General features: G+C 37.0%; 1 protein-coding gene across 2 annotated transcripts in view; it reads left to right on the top strand.

The window, feature by feature from the left end:
- PPME1 (protein phosphatase methylesterase 1) overlaps positions 1 to 18109 on the top strand; it is a 61439-nt gene that overhangs the window by 34458 nt on the left and 8872 nt on the right. For both annotated transcript variants that reach the window (XR_008999215.1, XM_057507224.1), the window contains exons 6-9: positions 2999 to 3153; positions 5883 to 5973; positions 9900 to 9965; positions 12745 to 12868. Coding sequence is in view for 1 of the 2 variants with exons in the window: in XM_057507224.1 (XP_057363207.1) it covers positions 2999 to 3153; positions 5883 to 5973; positions 9900 to 9965; positions 12745 to 12868 (436 nt within the window). In the remaining variant the exon portion in view is untranslated. The remainder of the gene's footprint in view (positions 1 to 2998; positions 3154 to 5882; positions 5974 to 9899; positions 9966 to 12744; positions 12869 to 18109) is intronic.

Raw genomic sequence — 18109 nt, 5'->3', positions numbered from 1 at the left:
AGCAGATTGGACTAATGAGCAATTGGCTAGTAAGAAGAGAACTCTAAACAATGTAGGGTTATTAACTTGATTGTGAAAATCATCACATTGTGTATTTTAAATATAATACAATTTTATTTATCAATTATACCTCAGTAAAGCTGGAAAAAAAATTCAAAAAGAAAGAAAGAAAAAATAAAGGAATAGCAGATGTAAGAAGTAGCTGCTATTTGCTCAGGCTGAGATAGAACACTAATGGAAGACCTTGTTGGAGAAGGCATGATTGTGGCTTACTGAAGGCAGAAAAGTCGTTTTGATGCCACATTGGCAGAGCTTGCCAGAAATCTGCCCTCTAGAGTGTAGAGAAAGTTGTTCACAGGGAGGTATCTCACCAGGGGCACTCTGCAAGCACAAATAATGGGGGTTGGTTGGTCCAGAGATCTGCTGTACAACACTGTATAGTTAGCAATAAGATATTGTATATTACAAGTTTGTTAAGAGGGTAGATCTCATGTTAAGTGTCCTTCCCACACACATACACAAACACATGCACACAGGCAAAAGCAACACAAGGACTTTTGGAAACCTGATAATAATGGTGACAGCATTGAGTGCATATATCCAAACTTAATATACTATATACATTAAGTATGTACTCTATTTTGTACACTAATTATGCATAGTGGCATAAAGCTAGTGGATAAAAACCATTGGAGAAAGGGGGTGGAGTGCTGGAGAAGCTGCCTGTGCTACAGGAGTTGGGCACTGTGAAGCTGTGTGCTGCAGGAGCTGGGTGCTACAGAGTGCAAACTCAGGAGTTTGTGGAGTAAGTGCCCTTGAACCAGGGAACGCTCCCTCTGTAATGTCTCTCCTGTGCCCTCTACTGACGTAGCTTAACATTGTGCCAGATAGCCAAGGAAAAATACTTATAGGATTCAGATCCAGTTTTGCTGAACATGCAATGAAAGGCCAGTTGGAGCTGAGAGACAGTAGGTTCTTAACTGGCACAAAAAAGTTAAAAATAAATGATTAAAACCATCTACAAGAATTACCAAGAACTGGAAGAGCCATTAAGTTGGATTCTTGCTGAAATAGTCAAAGCAATAGAACATTTATATGATTTTTGAATTCAGTCATTCGGTGAAACAAAAATCTTAAAATCGGCAAACTTAATGGGCAATTAGTGGGTTTTTCAAGTATTACTGACAACACCATTCTTGCCTTACAAATCAACTTCAGAACCTAAACCCTACTTATGATGCACCTCCACTGAAAGTTGGAGAGCCAAGATTTGAGCACAGGTTACTCTTGATATTCCTTTTTATGTTATGTCTATATATACTGTACTGCTTCTCAGATACTGAATCTGTTATTAGGAAGTATAATAGAATCCCCTTAAAAAGCACCTACCAAAATTGTGGTACATCCAGTTACAGACTAAATTTGTAGGTAATCCCTACTACTTCATTTTTATTACTCTGGAATTTCAGGACGTGTCTCAAGTAAGGCAGTAATCCTGGTGACTGAATACTCTGACTTAACAATGTAGTTAACAATAGATTTTTCCTAGTGGTAGATGATGGTTAATCATAACTACCTTTTACCTGGATGAAATATACCTTTTGTATGCTTATATACAATAATTAAGTTGGTTTGTTTCAGACCCTATCTACCTCCATGCATGAAGCAGATATCATAGAATCCCTCTAACTTAATATTTTAAGGAGACATGGATTTAAGTAATTTTCCATAATACCCTTTTATTTTGCTCATTGTATCTTTTACTAACCAAGTTTTAGCCTTAAATTTAATTCCAGTGTAATATTAAACTACTGGGTTTCTTTTTTCACTTATAGACTGGGTGGCCTCTTTATCTCTTACTCAGATCTGCAGATGCTGCAGCTACCCTGTTCATATCTTCAATTGTTGTAGGTGATTTTTAAGATTAATTCCTTCAGAAATAATATTTACCTTTGCCATTCTGGATACTGTAGAGACCATATTTGAAAGGCTGTGTCTCTACATCCATACCTGCTGTATTTGGCTAACACTGTGTGAGTGCTTGAGTTATGTCATGATAACTCACCAAGATAAAACTGTCTTTTGAAGTTGACTGTCACTCCCAAAAGAAGACAGTAGAGCCAGCTCCAGAAACACACCATACTTACCTATTGCTATGGTAATAAGGCCTATATGCAAATAAATACCAAGTTCCTACTTTAGTTCTCATTTTCAAAGCTCTAAGGTTTGACTCTGTTATACAGATCAACTCATAATTAAAGACTAGGACAGAAGCCAATAAAAATTAAGCTCTGAACGTCTTTCTGGTTTCTCAGAACACTATACTTACATTTATGTTCATACTTAAACAACTTTACATGACAAATTGTAAATAATAATTAATGTTTGTATGGCACTTTACTCTTTTCAAAGTAGTTTCACACTCACTGTTTCAGCTAATCCTCAAAGCAATTCAGAATAGTAAATGATATTGTCTTCATTTTATAGATACTGAAACTCTGTCTGAGTTTCTATAACTAATAACTAATCCCAAGTCCACATAGTTAAAAGTAAACTGGGGCTGCAGTTCATCTTGTGACTCTGAATTTCATTACATTATAAGGCTTAATAAAGTTGTTTTCCTGCTTTACAGATGGGGAAACTGAGCCATAAGGCAGTTAAATGATTTGTCCAGAGTTTCGAGCTTAGGTTTAAAATAAAGGTGTATGTTTATGTAATTTTACTAAAAGTGAAAATGTGATATAAAGGAAAATCAGAAAATTTGGGGTTTTAGTCCTTAACCTACCATTTTTCAGAAGGGCTAGATATGTGACTATGTGTATAGATAACTAAGGGGCATGTTAGGAGATTTACACAGGTATGCTTACAAGATGGCCCAGTAGACTTTTATAGTCCTGGAACTATTAGTTACAAACCAAAGGAAGGATTAGGAAAGAAAGAAAACATGTTTATAGTGTTGTCAGAGAGCATTCCTACCTTTTTTTCTTTCTCTTTGTAGAGATGTGGGCAATGTGGTTGAAGCCATGTATGGGGACCTCCCTCCTCCAATTATGCTGATTGGACATAGCATGGGTGGTGCTATTGCAGTTCACACAGCATCAGCCAACCTGGTGCCAAGCCTCCTAGGTCTGTGCATGATTGATGTTGTGGAAGGTAAGTTTGTTAGTATAGACTAAATAAAAAATCTGACTGCTCTAAGAGATATCCATGGTAGAATATTATCTTGTTTTAATTTATTGTTGATTTCACTCATCCAGTATGCCCCTCTTTTATGTATTTTTTTAATGTTATTTTATGACAAAGGCACTCCAAGTATTTTTTTATTGAGATGTAGTTGCCATAACTTTGTATTTGTTTCAGCTGTACAACATGAGGATTTGATATATGTATATTTTGCAAAATGATCATCACAATCTGTCTAGTTAATATCACTACACATAGTTAAAGTCTTGTGATGAGAACTTTTAATCTACTCTCTTAACAACTTTCAAATATGTATAACAATGTATTATTAACTATAGTCACCATGCTGTATATTATATCCCAGGACTCACTTATTTTATAACTGGAAGTTTGTACCTTCTGAAGTATTCACCCATTTTGCCCACACCTGACATTATATAATGATTATCCATGCCGTCAGAAACTCTTAACAATCATCTTTTTTTGGCTGCATAATATTGCAATTGTATGTACGCTCTATACTTTTATTTAATATTTAAAAAGAAGCTGCCAGGAATAAATCTAACCAAGGAAGTGAAAGACCTATACCCTGAAAACTACAACAATGTTCATGAGAGAAATTAAAGAAGACACCAATAAATGGAAATACATCCTATGCTCATGGATAGGAAGAATTAATATTGTCAAAATGGCCATCCTGCCCAAAGCAATTTACAGATTCAATGCAATCCCTATCAAAATACCAAAAGCATTCTTCAATGAACTAGAACAAATAGTTCTAAAATTCATAGGGAACCACAAAAGATCCCAAATAGCCAAAACAATCCTGAGAAGGAAGAATAAAGCTGGCGGGGTTATGCTCCCCAACATCAAACTCTACTACAAAGCCACAGTAATCAAGACAATTTGGTACTGGCACAAGAACAGACCCAGAGATCAATGGAATAGAGTCCAGACATAAACCCACATATATATGGCCAATTAATATATGATAAAGGAGCCATGGACATACAATGGGGAAATGACAGCCTCTTCAACAGCTGGTGTTGGCAAAACTGGACAGCTACATGTTAGAGAATGAAACTGGATTACTGTCTAACTTCATACACAAAAGTAAACCCAAAATGGATAACAGACCTGAGTGTAAGTCATGAAACCATAAAAATCTTAGAAAAAAACATAGGCAAAAATCTTTTGAATATAAACATGAGCAACTTTTTCCTGGATACATCTCCTCGGACAAGGGAAACAAAAGCAAAAGTGAACAAATGGGACATAAAACTAAAAAGGTTCTGTACAGCAGAGGACACCATCTGCAGAACAAAAAGGCATCCTACAGTATGGGAGAATATATTTGTAAATGACATATCTGACAAGGGGTTAACATCCAAAATATATAAAGAACACACATGCCTCAACACCCAAAAAGCAAATAACCCGATTAAAAAATGGGTGGAGGATATGAAGAGAGAATTCTCCAAAGAAGAAATTCAGATGGCCAACAGGCACATGAAAAGATGCTCCACATCGTTAATCATCAGGGATATGCAAATTAAAACCACAATGAGATACCACCTCACACCAGTAAGGATGGCCAGCATCAAAAAGACTAAGAACAACAAATGCTAGCAAGGATGTGGAGAAAGGGGAACCCTCCTACACTTGGTGGGAATGTGAACTAGTTCAACCATTGTGGAAAGCAATATGGAGGTGCCTCAAAAAACTAAAAATAGAAATACCATTTGATGTGGGAATCCCACTCCTTGGAATTTACCCAACCAGTATACATTCTCAGATTCAAAAAGCCATATGCACCCCTTTGTTTATTGCAGCACTATTTACAGTAGCCAAGAAATGGAAGCAATCTAATTGTCCATCAGTAGATGAATGGATAAAGAGGATGTGGTACATATACACAATGGAATATTACTCAGCCGTAAGAAGAAGAAAAATCCTACCATTTGCAACAACATGGATAGAGCTGGAGGATATTATGCTCAGTGAAATAAGCCAGGCAGAGAAGGACAAGTACCAAATGATTTCCCTCATTTGTGGAGTATAACAACAAAGCAAAACTGAAGGAACAAAACAGCAGCAGACTCAGACTCCAAGAAGGGACTAGCGGCTACCAAAGGGAAAGGGGGTGGGGTGGGGTGGGGAGAGAGGGAGAAGGGGATTAAGGGGTAGTATGATGAGCACACATAATGTAGGGGGCACAGGGAAGGCAGTATAGCACCAAGAAGACAAGTAGTGACTCTATAGCATCTTACTATGCTGATGGAGAGTGACTGCAATGGGGTATGGAGGGGACTTGATATGGATGATTGTAGTAACCACAATGTTGTTCATGTGAAACCTTCATAAGATTGTATATCAATGATACTTTAATAAATGAAAAAGTTGCCTGTTTTTTTTATGTTCCAGCCTCAGAAGTCACATTATTGCTTATATAAGTCATCCCTAGTCAGTCTGGGGGTGGGCCTACACGGGAATGAATACCAGGAGGCAAAAATCATTGGAGGTCATCTTGGAAGCTGACTATTACATCAGTCTTCTGAATTTTCTTATACTGCATCTTTTTTTCCCCCAAGCATCACTGAATTCTGACATTGAAAACAGGTGTATACAGTTGATTCAGTAAGTATAAATGCTCAAAATATGTTAAGTCTGTGGTTAAAATTTTTGTTTGAAACATCTAGGTACAGCCATGGATGCACTTAACAGCATGCAGAACTTCTTGCGTGGTCGTCCTAAAACCTTCAAGTCTCTGGAGAATGCCATTGAGTGGAGGTAACTCTCAAATCTTATTGTCTGTATTTTAAATGTTAGATTGTAGCTTTCGTTTTTTATGAGCTCAAACACCAAGTTAATGGAATAGTTCAATAGTTCCGAGCCTTAGCTTTATTGTAATAACATGTAGAAACATTGATGTATAAAGAGCAGAATTTTTTTTTCTAATATTGTAAATGTTTCAGACTTGGCTAAGTTGTTTAAAACCAATCCTTTTTCCAAAACACTATATAGTACCTCCAGAATCTTAGTAATTATGGATCTGTTGCTTAGCTGTTCCCAACTCTAAGGTGAGAGTTTGGACCATATGTGACTCTCAACCTCGTCTACCTCTGATGCTCCATGGTTCTAGGTTTTCTTTCTGTTTCCAGAGAAAATGATGGAGAAAAAGAGGATGGGTTAAGTTCCTTTCTCACTTTTATTTGGGTTTTAGATAAATAAAAACCCTTTGGGTAAATAATTTTCATAAAAATCACTGATAGATTTGGCTATGGCTTCTACTTAAGTAAAAAGGCTGTTTTGTCATTTAGTCATTAATTCAATCAATTATTTGATTAAATGTTTATTAAGCACATTGTGCTAAAGGGTGAAGATTCAGAGACAAGTAAAACACTGTCCCTGCCCTAAGGAGATGAGTATTGGGATAAAATATCCTCACTCTCTTGTAGTCCTACTTACTCTTCAAAGTCCGTGTCCAGTCCCTTTTCCAGAACCCTTTCTCTAACTCCTCCAAAACACCCAGATCACTCCTTCAGTGAAATTGCTAGAGACATTTAGGTCTATATTATATTGTACTGCTTTCCCCTTAAGTTTTCTAATTCTCCCTTAAGGGATATGCTTATATTATTAATTTTCATTTCTGTCTTAATGCCTTTCCTGCATCATAAGAGCAGAAGCTGTTCTCTATTTCCTTTGTACTTATCTATAGCATATAACATACTGCTGGCTGCCCTCAGAGGCAGAACATATGAACTGAATGAGAGATAGCAAATGGAAATTGAGGACCTGGTAAATATATTCTAGGAAGTTTTTCTGGGAGAGAGGGACTCATGCCAAATGTGGCTTGCCAGAATGATGTTTTGTGTTTAGTGAGATTGTCTGTCTCCCCTTGTTCACACTACTGTGATGCAGGATTCCTGTTCTCTCAGAAACACTGCAGATTTCTCCATCTTGGGCAGCCACAGCATTGAGAATGCAGCTGCTGCCGGCTAAACGTGCACCTCAGGCACTCTGCTTGCTTCCCCAGCAAAAACCAGTGAGAAAATCCTTCCAAATAACTTATAAAATGCATTCAGTAAACATTTTTTTTAGTATCTAAGATGTGTTAGTACCTGATTTAAGACCTGGGGATGAATCAGTCTTAGTTCCTATTAGTGAAAACATGGGGATGCCAGCAAGTAAATATATAAACACAACACAATGAAGAAAGCACAGGAAGTACAGAAGATAAGTACCCAGTCCAGCCTAGGGGGCATGGTGGACCTTCTCTTAAAGGAAATGGAGTCATGATTCTAGTGCCAGATGCAGGATTGGATAAGGGTTCTGTTTGAAGTGTTAAAATGTTCTGGGTTCTATGAGAGCCACTGATTTTAGAACCCACTTTCTGAGCCTGAGAATCAGAAAGACTACTAAGAAGTATTTGGTAATTTTGTTTTGTACTCTGCTGGATATCTTAATCAAGTTTATGACTCATGGCCATTTTGGCTATTCTAGATTGAAAAAAAAAAGATGTTGAAATACAAGGCCAACCTATTTAATTCAGCAAAGATTTAAAGGGAAGTGAATTCCTGCTCTTACTCTCTTGGTTATTCTAATGAGAAGCAGTAGGATATAGTCATTAAGAGCCTGGGCTTTGAAGTCAGATAGAAATGGATTTACATCTTGGTTCCACCATTCTGGTTTCTCTGAAGAAAACAGAATAGGGAAACAAGTGGGGAAGTGGGAGATTGGTTAGTAGACAATTGTAGTATAGGAGAGTAATGATGTAAGCATAGATGAGGATGGTAATAACAGAGGAGTGATATGGTCATATTGATATGGTCACTTTGAAGGTAGAACTGACAGAACTTCTTACAGATGGGATGTTGGAAGAGAGTCAGTGGGGATAGGATTGCAGGGAGGCACAGCACTCAGAGATGACTCCTAGGTGCTTAGCCGAAGCCATTAGTAGAGACAAAGAGAGGTAGATTTGGGGGTAGATTTGGGAACAGTAAGGGGCAAGGAATCAGGACTTTTGTTGAGATAAGCCAAAATGCTTACTATGTATCTAAGTGAAAATGTTAAGTAGGTACTTGTATATACTATTTAGAAGAGGTTGAGCTAGAGATAAATTGGAGTATCATCATCACACAGATAATCTTTAAAGCAAAAGATTGAATGTAATCACCTAGGGATTTGATGTTGGTAGAAAACAGATCCAAGAACTGAGCTTTGGGATACTATATGATATTCAGAGCTGGGGAAGAAAAGGAATATCTTAAAAAGGAAAACAAAAAGGCACAGTTGGTGGGAAAGAAGGAAAATTAGGAGAGTGTTTATAGAAGAAGTGTTTAAAGAAGAAGGTAGACAATATCTGTGTCAAAAGCTGCTGAGAGATCAACTAAGAAGAGGACTAAGACATGACCATTAGAACTGGCATGATAGACATAATCTTGACAAAGGAATCTTGGAAGATAAGTGGTAGATTAAAATTTGGTATAAGTTGATGTAAGTTGGGGAAAGGATGGGAGGTAACAAAGTGGAGAAAGCAAGTAAGTAACTTTCTTGAAAAGTTTTGTTGGATAGGAGAGCAGAAAAATGGGGAAGTATCTGGTAGTGAATGTGGGGTTGAGAATGTTTTTAAAGGATGTTTCATAATATCAATTAGAGAAAGAAAGGTGACACAGGAGAAAGACAGGCTAACTAAAAGAAACAAGGTCCTCATAAGTAGGAGGGAATGAGAGCAAAGGCCCAAGGCTGGCCTTAGTATAGGAACAGAGATATTTCGTACATTAAACAGTCACCAAAGCAGAGTATATGATTATAAATACTGGTGGATTTGAGATTCTGTAGATTAAGTTGGCAGTGGAAAAATGAAGTAGTAGTTCTGATTGCTTTTGTTTATCATTAAAATAAGAAACAAGATCATTAAGGGGAATGTACCTTGGAATTTTTACATGATTTTTTTAAGCTAAAAAATAAGATTTAAAGAAAGGTATTCTGGTGGCCTGCTTCAGGTGGTACTTACAGTTCCCCGAGGACCTGGATTTTGCTTGGCCCTTAGGCATACCTAAACAGACATCCCTGAGAAGACTAATTTGGATCTAAGTCCCTAACCTCTGACATAGCGTACAGGGCCCTGTAGGAGCTGGCCCCTGCCTCTGCCTATCCTCTTCTGTCCCCCTTTGCTCTCCCCTGCTTCTTCTTGCACTTTCCTCTAAAATCATCATCCTGCAGACTTTTTCCCATCACAGTACCTTCATTCACAACGTGCCCTTTACCTATAATACTCTGACCACCCTCTTTCATCTTCTGCTTAACTTCTGACCTTCAGTCCTCAGTTTAGGCAGGACATTTGGGAAACCTTCTCTAAGCTTTTCATTCAGAAGAAAGTGATCCTTTGAACCTTGCCTTATTATATTAAAATTATCTATTTGTGTTTCTCCTTCTGAATTATGTGCTTCTTGTTCACAGGCCTGGCACATATTATCCTCATGGTAAATATTTGCAAAACTGAAATGGCTTCAATGTTTTCACTTAATTTTTACTGCTTAGCTTATAGCTAGTAATAACAAAGTGAGAAGTAGTAGTAATCTCTATAATAAGCTACATTGGTAACCACTTTTTAGTAGTTCCCACAGAATCAGCAGAATTACTCATTTGACCCTAGTGACCTGATGAGATGATTGCCGAATAACCTCCTCTCTCTCCTCACTTTTCTCTTCTAGTGTGAAGAGTGGCCAGATTCGAAATCTGGAATCTGCCCGTGTCTCAATGGTTGGCCAAGTTAAACAGTAGGTCTGATTCTTCCCCCTTGGGTTTGTTAGAGACTGCAACATGGTGACGGAATTACACACAGCTTTATTATCGTACACTTACCCTTCCATCCTGGTGAATGTCTTCATTATGTTAGATAATTTTTATAATTTGAGCTCAGTGTACCAGCCATATAGATTTTCTTTTTTTCTTTTGGAAAAAACCCAAAAGCCAAATAGTGTCTCCTTCGTAATACAGGAGTACCTTATTAACACAACTCAAGGTGTTAAAAGGTGAAGAATCTCAGAGAATGGATGTTAGAATTTAAGTGTCTGCTCTTGTGGTTTCATTCTGGCAATAGTCTCCTTCTAAGCTAAACCTAGCTGTAAGGAAATTATAGTATAAAAGCTTTAGCATAGCCAGAGTGAAAGCCAGATTCTAAAGGTGAGCTAAGATTAGCCCAACTGATTTTTCTGGATAGGGTTACGTGAGTCCTGGGTATTGCTATGGAGTCTCAAAATAAACATTAGATGAATTCAGAAAATGTTACCCAGTGGAAAAGACAGGGAGCACATCGTTGATGAAAATGATAATGGCTTTATTGAATACCTGCTATTTGCCAGACTCTGTGCAAGGTATTTTAGATACACTAACTCATTTTTAAAACCTTGTATTACAGAAATTTTTCAAACATAAATTAGAATAATACAGTGAATCCCAATGTACCTATTGCCCACTTTCAGTTATTAACTCATGGCCAGTCTTGTTTCATCTGTGCCCCTATTTATTTCCAACAAATTCCAGACAAACATAATTTCCTTTGTAAAATTTCAGTGTGCTCTAAAAGTTGCCTTTTAATACTTTAAACACAATCACATTACTTTTATCACACGCAAAAAAATGAACAATTCCTTGACATTAAATGTCTATTCAGTATTCATATTTCTGTCTCATGACTTTTTTCTAATTCAAATCAGAATTACAATAAGGGAGATGCATAGCAAATGGTTGATATATATCTCTTAAGTATCTTTAAATCTGGAGGTTCCATTTCTATCATTTTTTTTCCTTGCAGTGTATCTATCGAGGAAACCTGACTGTTTGCCCTGTAGAATTTCCTCAATCTGGATTTAATGGTTGATTCTTCAAAGTATAATTTCACATGCTCCTTTGTTCCCTGTATTGTCTATAGATGGTTGGTTAGATCTAGAGATCTGATCAAGTTCATGCTTGTTTGTTGTTATTTTGATTTTTTTCCCTGTTTGCAAGAATAGGTGATACTGTCTACTGCCGTCAGGAAGCACATAATGTCTGGGTGTCTCTTTTTTTCAATGTTAGTAGCCATTGATGATCATTACCTGGGTGATGTTTTGTAGGTGAGGAAATAAGACATTCAGAAAGGTAAAGTGACTATCTCAGGATCACACAGCTAGTGAATGACAGAGCTCAGATTCAAACTCCTGTGTATTTGACTTTAAGGCCTATATTATATTATAGACTTTATGCATAAAAGGGCAATTTGAGTAGTAATTTCTGGCAGACATAAGCAGAGACTTTGAATGCTGTGAGACTGTCTACTTTTCAGTGCCTAAATGTTTTGAGACCTGACTTGTCTAAGCAGTGGTAAAGTATTTTGTAAGGAAGTTATGTGGCTTATATGCAGGTAGTTCAGTGGTTGAAAAATTGTACTTACTATGTAAACTTAAGTGGTGTTTTCTCTTAATATGTAAACCTGTGTATGTAAGAGTGTGTGTGTTTTAATGGCTAAATAGATAACAGCTTGAACCTTCCTGCAGTTCTTGATCTAGGTGAAATTCTCCTGAACCTCCCAATCCATAGCTGTGGAAATCCAAAGCTTATGTTGTTTCTTTGTTATGCTACTTTGACCTGGAGGTGTCATAGAAAACCCCCACTTGCCAAAACATTTATGAACACACACTTCACTGAAGATTTGGTAGAGGAGACAGAGAAGGAGACAATCATTCTTTAAAATTCTTAAAAATCCACCACTCACGTTTCACTGACCCTCTGTTTATCCCAGCCTCTTTTTATCTTGCTTGTTCTCTCACCCTTTCAAGGGGAAAATAACAAATTGGCACTAGCTGCTACCTAGGCCTGTGGGATTTTTACCTTTAACACTTACCGAACTATTTTTTCTAACAGGTTCTCTCTAAAAGAAATGATGGTGCCAGCTGTTCATATAATTTTTCTACCTAATTACATAATAAAGAATATTTTTAGAGGAAAAACAACAACAGTAATTGGTTGGATCAGATGTTCTAATCTCTAGGGTTCAACTGGCCATAGTTATTGTAATTACCAGTTTCCATCAGCTAATTAAAAAATGGGGGCCTTTCATCATTCTGTTTGAGCTTTGTTCTACTGTAAGTAGGGTGCAGTAGAAAAGCATCATTAATTGGGCCTCAGTGTGCCTCCCAGCCTCACTCACTCGTGAGCTAGGTTATCTGGACAGTTTTTTTTTAACTCATTAGGGCTACTTCATAGGATTGTTAGGAGGACTATATAAGATAATGTCACCGTGCCTCAGGAAATGGTTACTCCTTTCTCTGGGTCAGTATTGGTCCAAGAACTGGAAATTAGCTCTTGGAGTAGAGCCATATCTTAGCCATGAACTTCCATCAGCCCTGGTCTACTTTTGCACATTTTTAAATGCACATTATTCACATCCTGTTTCTCCCAGAAGCATTGTTAAGTTTTTAACTAACATTTGATTTTAAGTGGCCTTAAGTATCAGTATCGCTGGATAATTTTTGTATAGAAGACAGGTGTGTGATAGCACTTTTCTTAAAAACCTAGGTGTGAAGGAATTACAAGTCCAGAAGACTCAAAATCTATAGTGGAAGGAATCATAGAGGAAGAAGAAGAAGATGAAGAAGGAAGTGAGTCAGTAAACAAGAGGAAAAAGGCCGATGACATGGAGGTGGGTGTAAGCCTGTGTTCTTGGAATGATGTGGTAGAGAATGGTTCAGAGTGTGTGGGAGTGAGGAAGGGGAGGCTACATTGTTCTTTGTGTCCACCATTAGATACTTCAGGGAGCAAAGACTTATCATAAGAGGTACTTACGTTAACTGTAAGATACAAGGTGCCTGTTGATAGCTCTGACAAACTGGAACAAAAGCTTATTCTCAAACAGACTACTTTCTCATCAGGTTCTTTCTCACCTTTGGTTTCTCATGAGAAAATCCTGTTTCCTACCAGGCTACGCAAAGCCCATCCAGATCTTACCCATTTTTCAAAGTGTGTCTCCACAGGGAAGCTTTCTGATCTCAATTTTTATCTCTCCCTCTCCAGTATGGCACTAAGAGTCTCTATGACACAACCTAACAGTTTCTTTTTTGAAGTTGTAGCTAAGTCACAGAAACAATTTTCAAAACCCACATTCAAAGATACTATCTATGATTTCCTGGTAGTCGTCCTTAGAATGCAGATTCTCTGTCCTCTAATAGAACCAGAATTGTCTTCCAACAAAAATAACCTGTGTATTTTGAGGGTAAGAACTGATGTTTTGTGTGAATTTCCCTCAGCATTTAGCTCAGGGTTGTGTGCATAGTAAATGTTCTGTCAGTACTTGCTGAGCAATGGATTTGAGAATAGTAGTGGGGAGGGGTACTTTTTTCTTGGAAATGGTTACTGAGTATGAGCAGCAGATTTCTGGGATGGATTATAAATATCTTACTAGTGACAGGTAATGGACTTGTTGTATACCCCATATTCCTTTGCATTTGGAGATGCTACTGTTAGCAAGGTACATTTTTAAAAAAACAATATTTTTAATTTAATGAGGATCTTCTTGTCATTGTTTAAATCAGTGAATAATACTTTTTGTACCTCTTTGGAGTTTACAGAAATATAAATAGTGCATGATAAGTTTGCCCTCCCAACACTCTGTGAGGTGAAGAAAGATCTTTTCTTCCATATTAACAGTTCAGAAACTAACTTGAGATGAAGAGACTTGCTTAAGGTAATCAAGTAGTATGTATTAGATTTGAGACTCTGATGCAAGCTATCAATTACTTGTTATCTTCTATGGGCCAGGAACTATACTGAGTGCTTCACACTTATCTCTAGTTCTCTTCTGAGCTTGGCATTACAGCTGTTATCACTGTTTTACACCTCATGTACAAGTACTTGCCTATAATCACACATAAATATTAGTGCTAAAACATACCTGAATCCTCTGATTTTAAATTCCAACTCATATTTTCTTTACGATTGTTTTATAAGCCCAATTATGTGGAGTTTTATAAACTCCAGCAGTTACGTTAGGAGGGCAGACTGAGGCTCACCAAGCAATAATGACTGTAGCTGAACATCTACACTTGAGGAAGGACAAAAGGAAACTCCAGTTACAACTTCTTGAAACTATTAAGTCCTGGAGAGCTAACGTACAGCCTAGTAAATATAGGCAACAATACTGTATTATAAACTTCAAGTTGCTCAAAGACTAGATCTTAGTTGTTCCCACCACAAAAAGGAAAGATAATTATGTGATGTGATAGAGGCATTAGCTAATGCTATGTTGGTGAACATATTGCAATATAGAAATTATCAAATCAGCATTTGTATACCTTAAACCTGTATGATGTTATATGTCAAGTACATCTCAATAAAGAAAAATAAATAAATGATGGATAAATGTTAATAATGCAAATTAAACTTAACAACAACCAAAAAACGATTATAACTTCTAGCATGGCATCCAGGGGCCATTTAGGGCCCGTTAGCCCTATGGGGCATCTCTATTAATAGCACAGTATAGAGAGTGGTGTTGAAATGACCCTGAGACATACATAAGAAGTCACTTGCATCCATTCTGCTCTATGAAAGAAGACAAAGCATGCATTTTATGGTGGGTAAAGGAGGAAGGGAAATCTAATACAAAACGGTTAAAATACAGAAAAGAAAGGGAAAACATTTAAGCTTTGGTCCTTAAAGGAATAAAATTCAGTTTTCCAGGAGATATTCCTTTATACACAAATCTCTTCTTTTTTTAAAAACTGCTTTATTGAGAGATAACTTACCCAAAGTATATAATTCAGTGGTTTTTAGTATAATTACAGATCTGTGCAACCATCACAACAATCTAATTTTAGAACATTTTCATCACTTATAAAAGAAATGTCATATCCATTTGCAGTTACTTCTTGTTTCTCCCCAACCTTCCCAGCCCTAGGCAATCACTAATCTACTTTCTGCCTCTATAGATTTGCCTAATCTGGACATTTAATATAATGGAATTACATAATATGTGGTATTTCATGACTGACTTGTTTCACTTAGCGTAATATTTTCAGGGTTCATCCATGTTGTAGCATGTATCAGTACTTCGTTCCTATTTATGGCTGAATCATATTCCACTGTATGGATAGACTTTATTTTTATCCACTCATCAGTTAATGGACATGTGGGTTGTCTCCATTTTTTGTCTATTATGAATAATGCTGCTTTGAACATTTCTGTACAAGTTTTTGTATGACATGGTTTTTTATTTATTCTGGGTATATCCCTACTAGTGGAATTGCTGGATGGTAGCCCTGTTCAGTCATTTGAGAATACTACATTGTTTTTCAAGGTGCCTGCACCATTTTATATCCACAGTAGCAGTGTATGAGGGTTCCAGTTTTTCTGCATCCTTGTCAGCACTTGTTATTGTCTCTCATTTTGATTATAGTTACTCTTCATGGGTGGGAATGAGGTTGTGTCTCATTGTACTTTTGATTTACATTTTCCTAGTGACTGTTGATGTTAAGCACCTTTTCGTGTGCTTATTGACAGTTTGTATGTCTTCTCTGGGAAAGTATCTATTCAGATCCTTTACCGATTTTTAAATAGGGTTATTTGTCTTTTTATTACTGAATTTTGAGAGTTCTTTATATATTCTAGACACAAGTCCCTGATTTGCAAATATTTTGTCCTGTGAGTTGGCTTTTCATGTTCTCGATGGTGTTCTTGGAAGTGCAAAAAAAGCTTGATTTTGATGAAATTCAATTTATTTAGTTTTTGTTGCTTCACATCCTTGCCAACACTTGTTATTTTATCTTTTTTCAATAGTAGCCATCCTAATGGGTACAAAGTGAAGTTTCCCCATATGTTTTCTCCTAGAAGTTTCATAGCTTTAGGTCTTAGATTTAGGTTTCTAATCCATTTGAGTTAATTTTTGAATATGGTCCAAATTGATTCTTTGGCATATGGATATCTAGTTTTCCCAACACCATTTGCTGAAAAGACTGTCCTTTTCCTATTCAGTGTTCTTGGCACCTTTGTCAAAGGTCTTTTGTTCATATATGTGAGAGTTCATATTTAGGCTCTCTGGTTCATTCCATTGGTCTATTTGTCTGTATTTATACCAGTACTATGCTGCTTTAATTACTGTAGTTTTGTAAGATGTTTTGAAACCAGAGAATGTAAGTCCTCTAATTTTGTTGTTATTTTTCAAAATTTTTGGTTCTTTTGGGTCCCTTGAGATTCCATATAAATTGTAGGATCAATTTTTTTTTTTCTGTTTCTGCCATAAATGTCATTGGGATTTTTTTTTCTTTGGTATCATTAATATATAATTACATGAGCAACACTGTGGTTACTAGAATACCCCCATTATCAAGTCCCCACCACATACCCCATTGTCTTCTCTGTGTTATACTCCCTTCCCCATGCCCCCCTCTTACATTATATGTGCTAATCGTAATGCCCCTTATTCCCCTTATCCCTCCCTTCCCTCCCATCCTCCCCAGTCCCTTTCCCTTTGGTAATTGTTAGTCCATTCTTGGGTTCTGTGATTCTGCTGCTGTTCTGTTCATTCAGTTTTTTCTTTGTTCTTATACTCCACAGATGAGTGAAATCATTTGGTACTTGTCTTTCTCCACCTAGCTTATTTCACTGAGCATAATACCCTCTAGCTCCATCCATATTGTTCCAAATGGTAGGATTTGTTTTCTTCTTACAGCTGAATAATATTCCATTGTGTATATGTACCACATCTTTATCCATTCATTTACTGAAGGGCCCTTAGGTTGCTTCCATTTCTTGGCTATTGTAAGTCGTGTGGCGATAAACATAGGGGTGCATATGTCTTTTTGAATCTGGGATCTTGTTTTCGTCAGGTAAATTCCTAGGAGTGGGATTCCAGGGTCAAATGGTATTTCTATTTTTAGTTTTTTGAGGAACCTCTATACTGCTTTCCACTATGGTTGAACTAGTTTACATTCCCACCAGCAGTGTAGGAGGGTTCCCCTTTCTCCACATCCTCGCCAACATTTATTGTTGTTTTGTCTTTTGGATGATGGCCATCCTAGCTGGTGTGAGGTGATACCTCACATTGTTTTTAGTTCTCATTTCTCTGATTATTAGCGATGGGAGCATCTTTTCATGTGCCTGTTGGCCATCTGAATTTCTTCTTTGAAGAAGTGTCTGTTCAGCTCCTCTGCCCATTTTTTAATTGGATTATTTGCTTTTTGTTTGTTGAGGCGTGTGAGCTCTTTATATATTTTGGATGTCAATCCCTTATCAGATATGTCATTTATGAATATATTCTCCCATACTGTAGGATGCCTTTTTCTACTAATGTTGTCCTTTGCTGTACAGAAAGAAGCTTTTTAGTTTGATATAGTCCCACTTGTTCATTTTCGCTTTTGTTTCCCTTGCCCAGGGAGATATGTTCATGAAGAAGTTGCTCATGTTTATGTTTAAGAGAGTTTTGCCTGTGTTTTCTTCTAAGAGTTTTATGGTTTCATGACTTACATTCAAGTCTTTTATCCATTTCGAGTTTACTTTTGTGTATGGAGTTAGACAGTAATCCAGTTTCATTCTCTCTTACATGTAGCTGTCCAGTTTTGCCAATATCAGCTGTTGAAGAGGCTGTCATTTCCCCATTGTATATCTTTGCCTCCTTTATTGTGTATTAATTGACCATATATGCTTGGGTTAATATCTGGACTTTCTATTCTGTTCCACTGGTCTGTGGGTCTGTTCTTGTGCCAGTACCAAATTGTCTTGATTACTGTGGCTTTGTAGTAGAGCTTAAAGTTGGGAAGTGAGATCCCCCCAGCTTTATTCTTCCTTCTCAGGATTGCTTTGGCTATTTGGGGTCTTTTGTGGTTCCATATGAATTTTAGAACTATTTGCTCCAGTTCGTTGAAGAATGCTGTTGGTATTTTGATAGGGA

This window comes from Manis pentadactyla, chromosome 9 (genome assembly GCF_030020395.1).
Source record: "Manis pentadactyla isolate mManPen7 chromosome 9, mManPen7.hap1, whole genome shotgun sequence".
NCBI classification, from domain to species: domain Eukaryota; kingdom Metazoa; phylum Chordata; class Mammalia; order Pholidota; family Manidae; genus Manis; species Manis pentadactyla.
The sequence above is the reverse complement of the archived record's forward strand: the minus strand, read 5'-3'. Positions and strand labels throughout refer to the sequence as shown.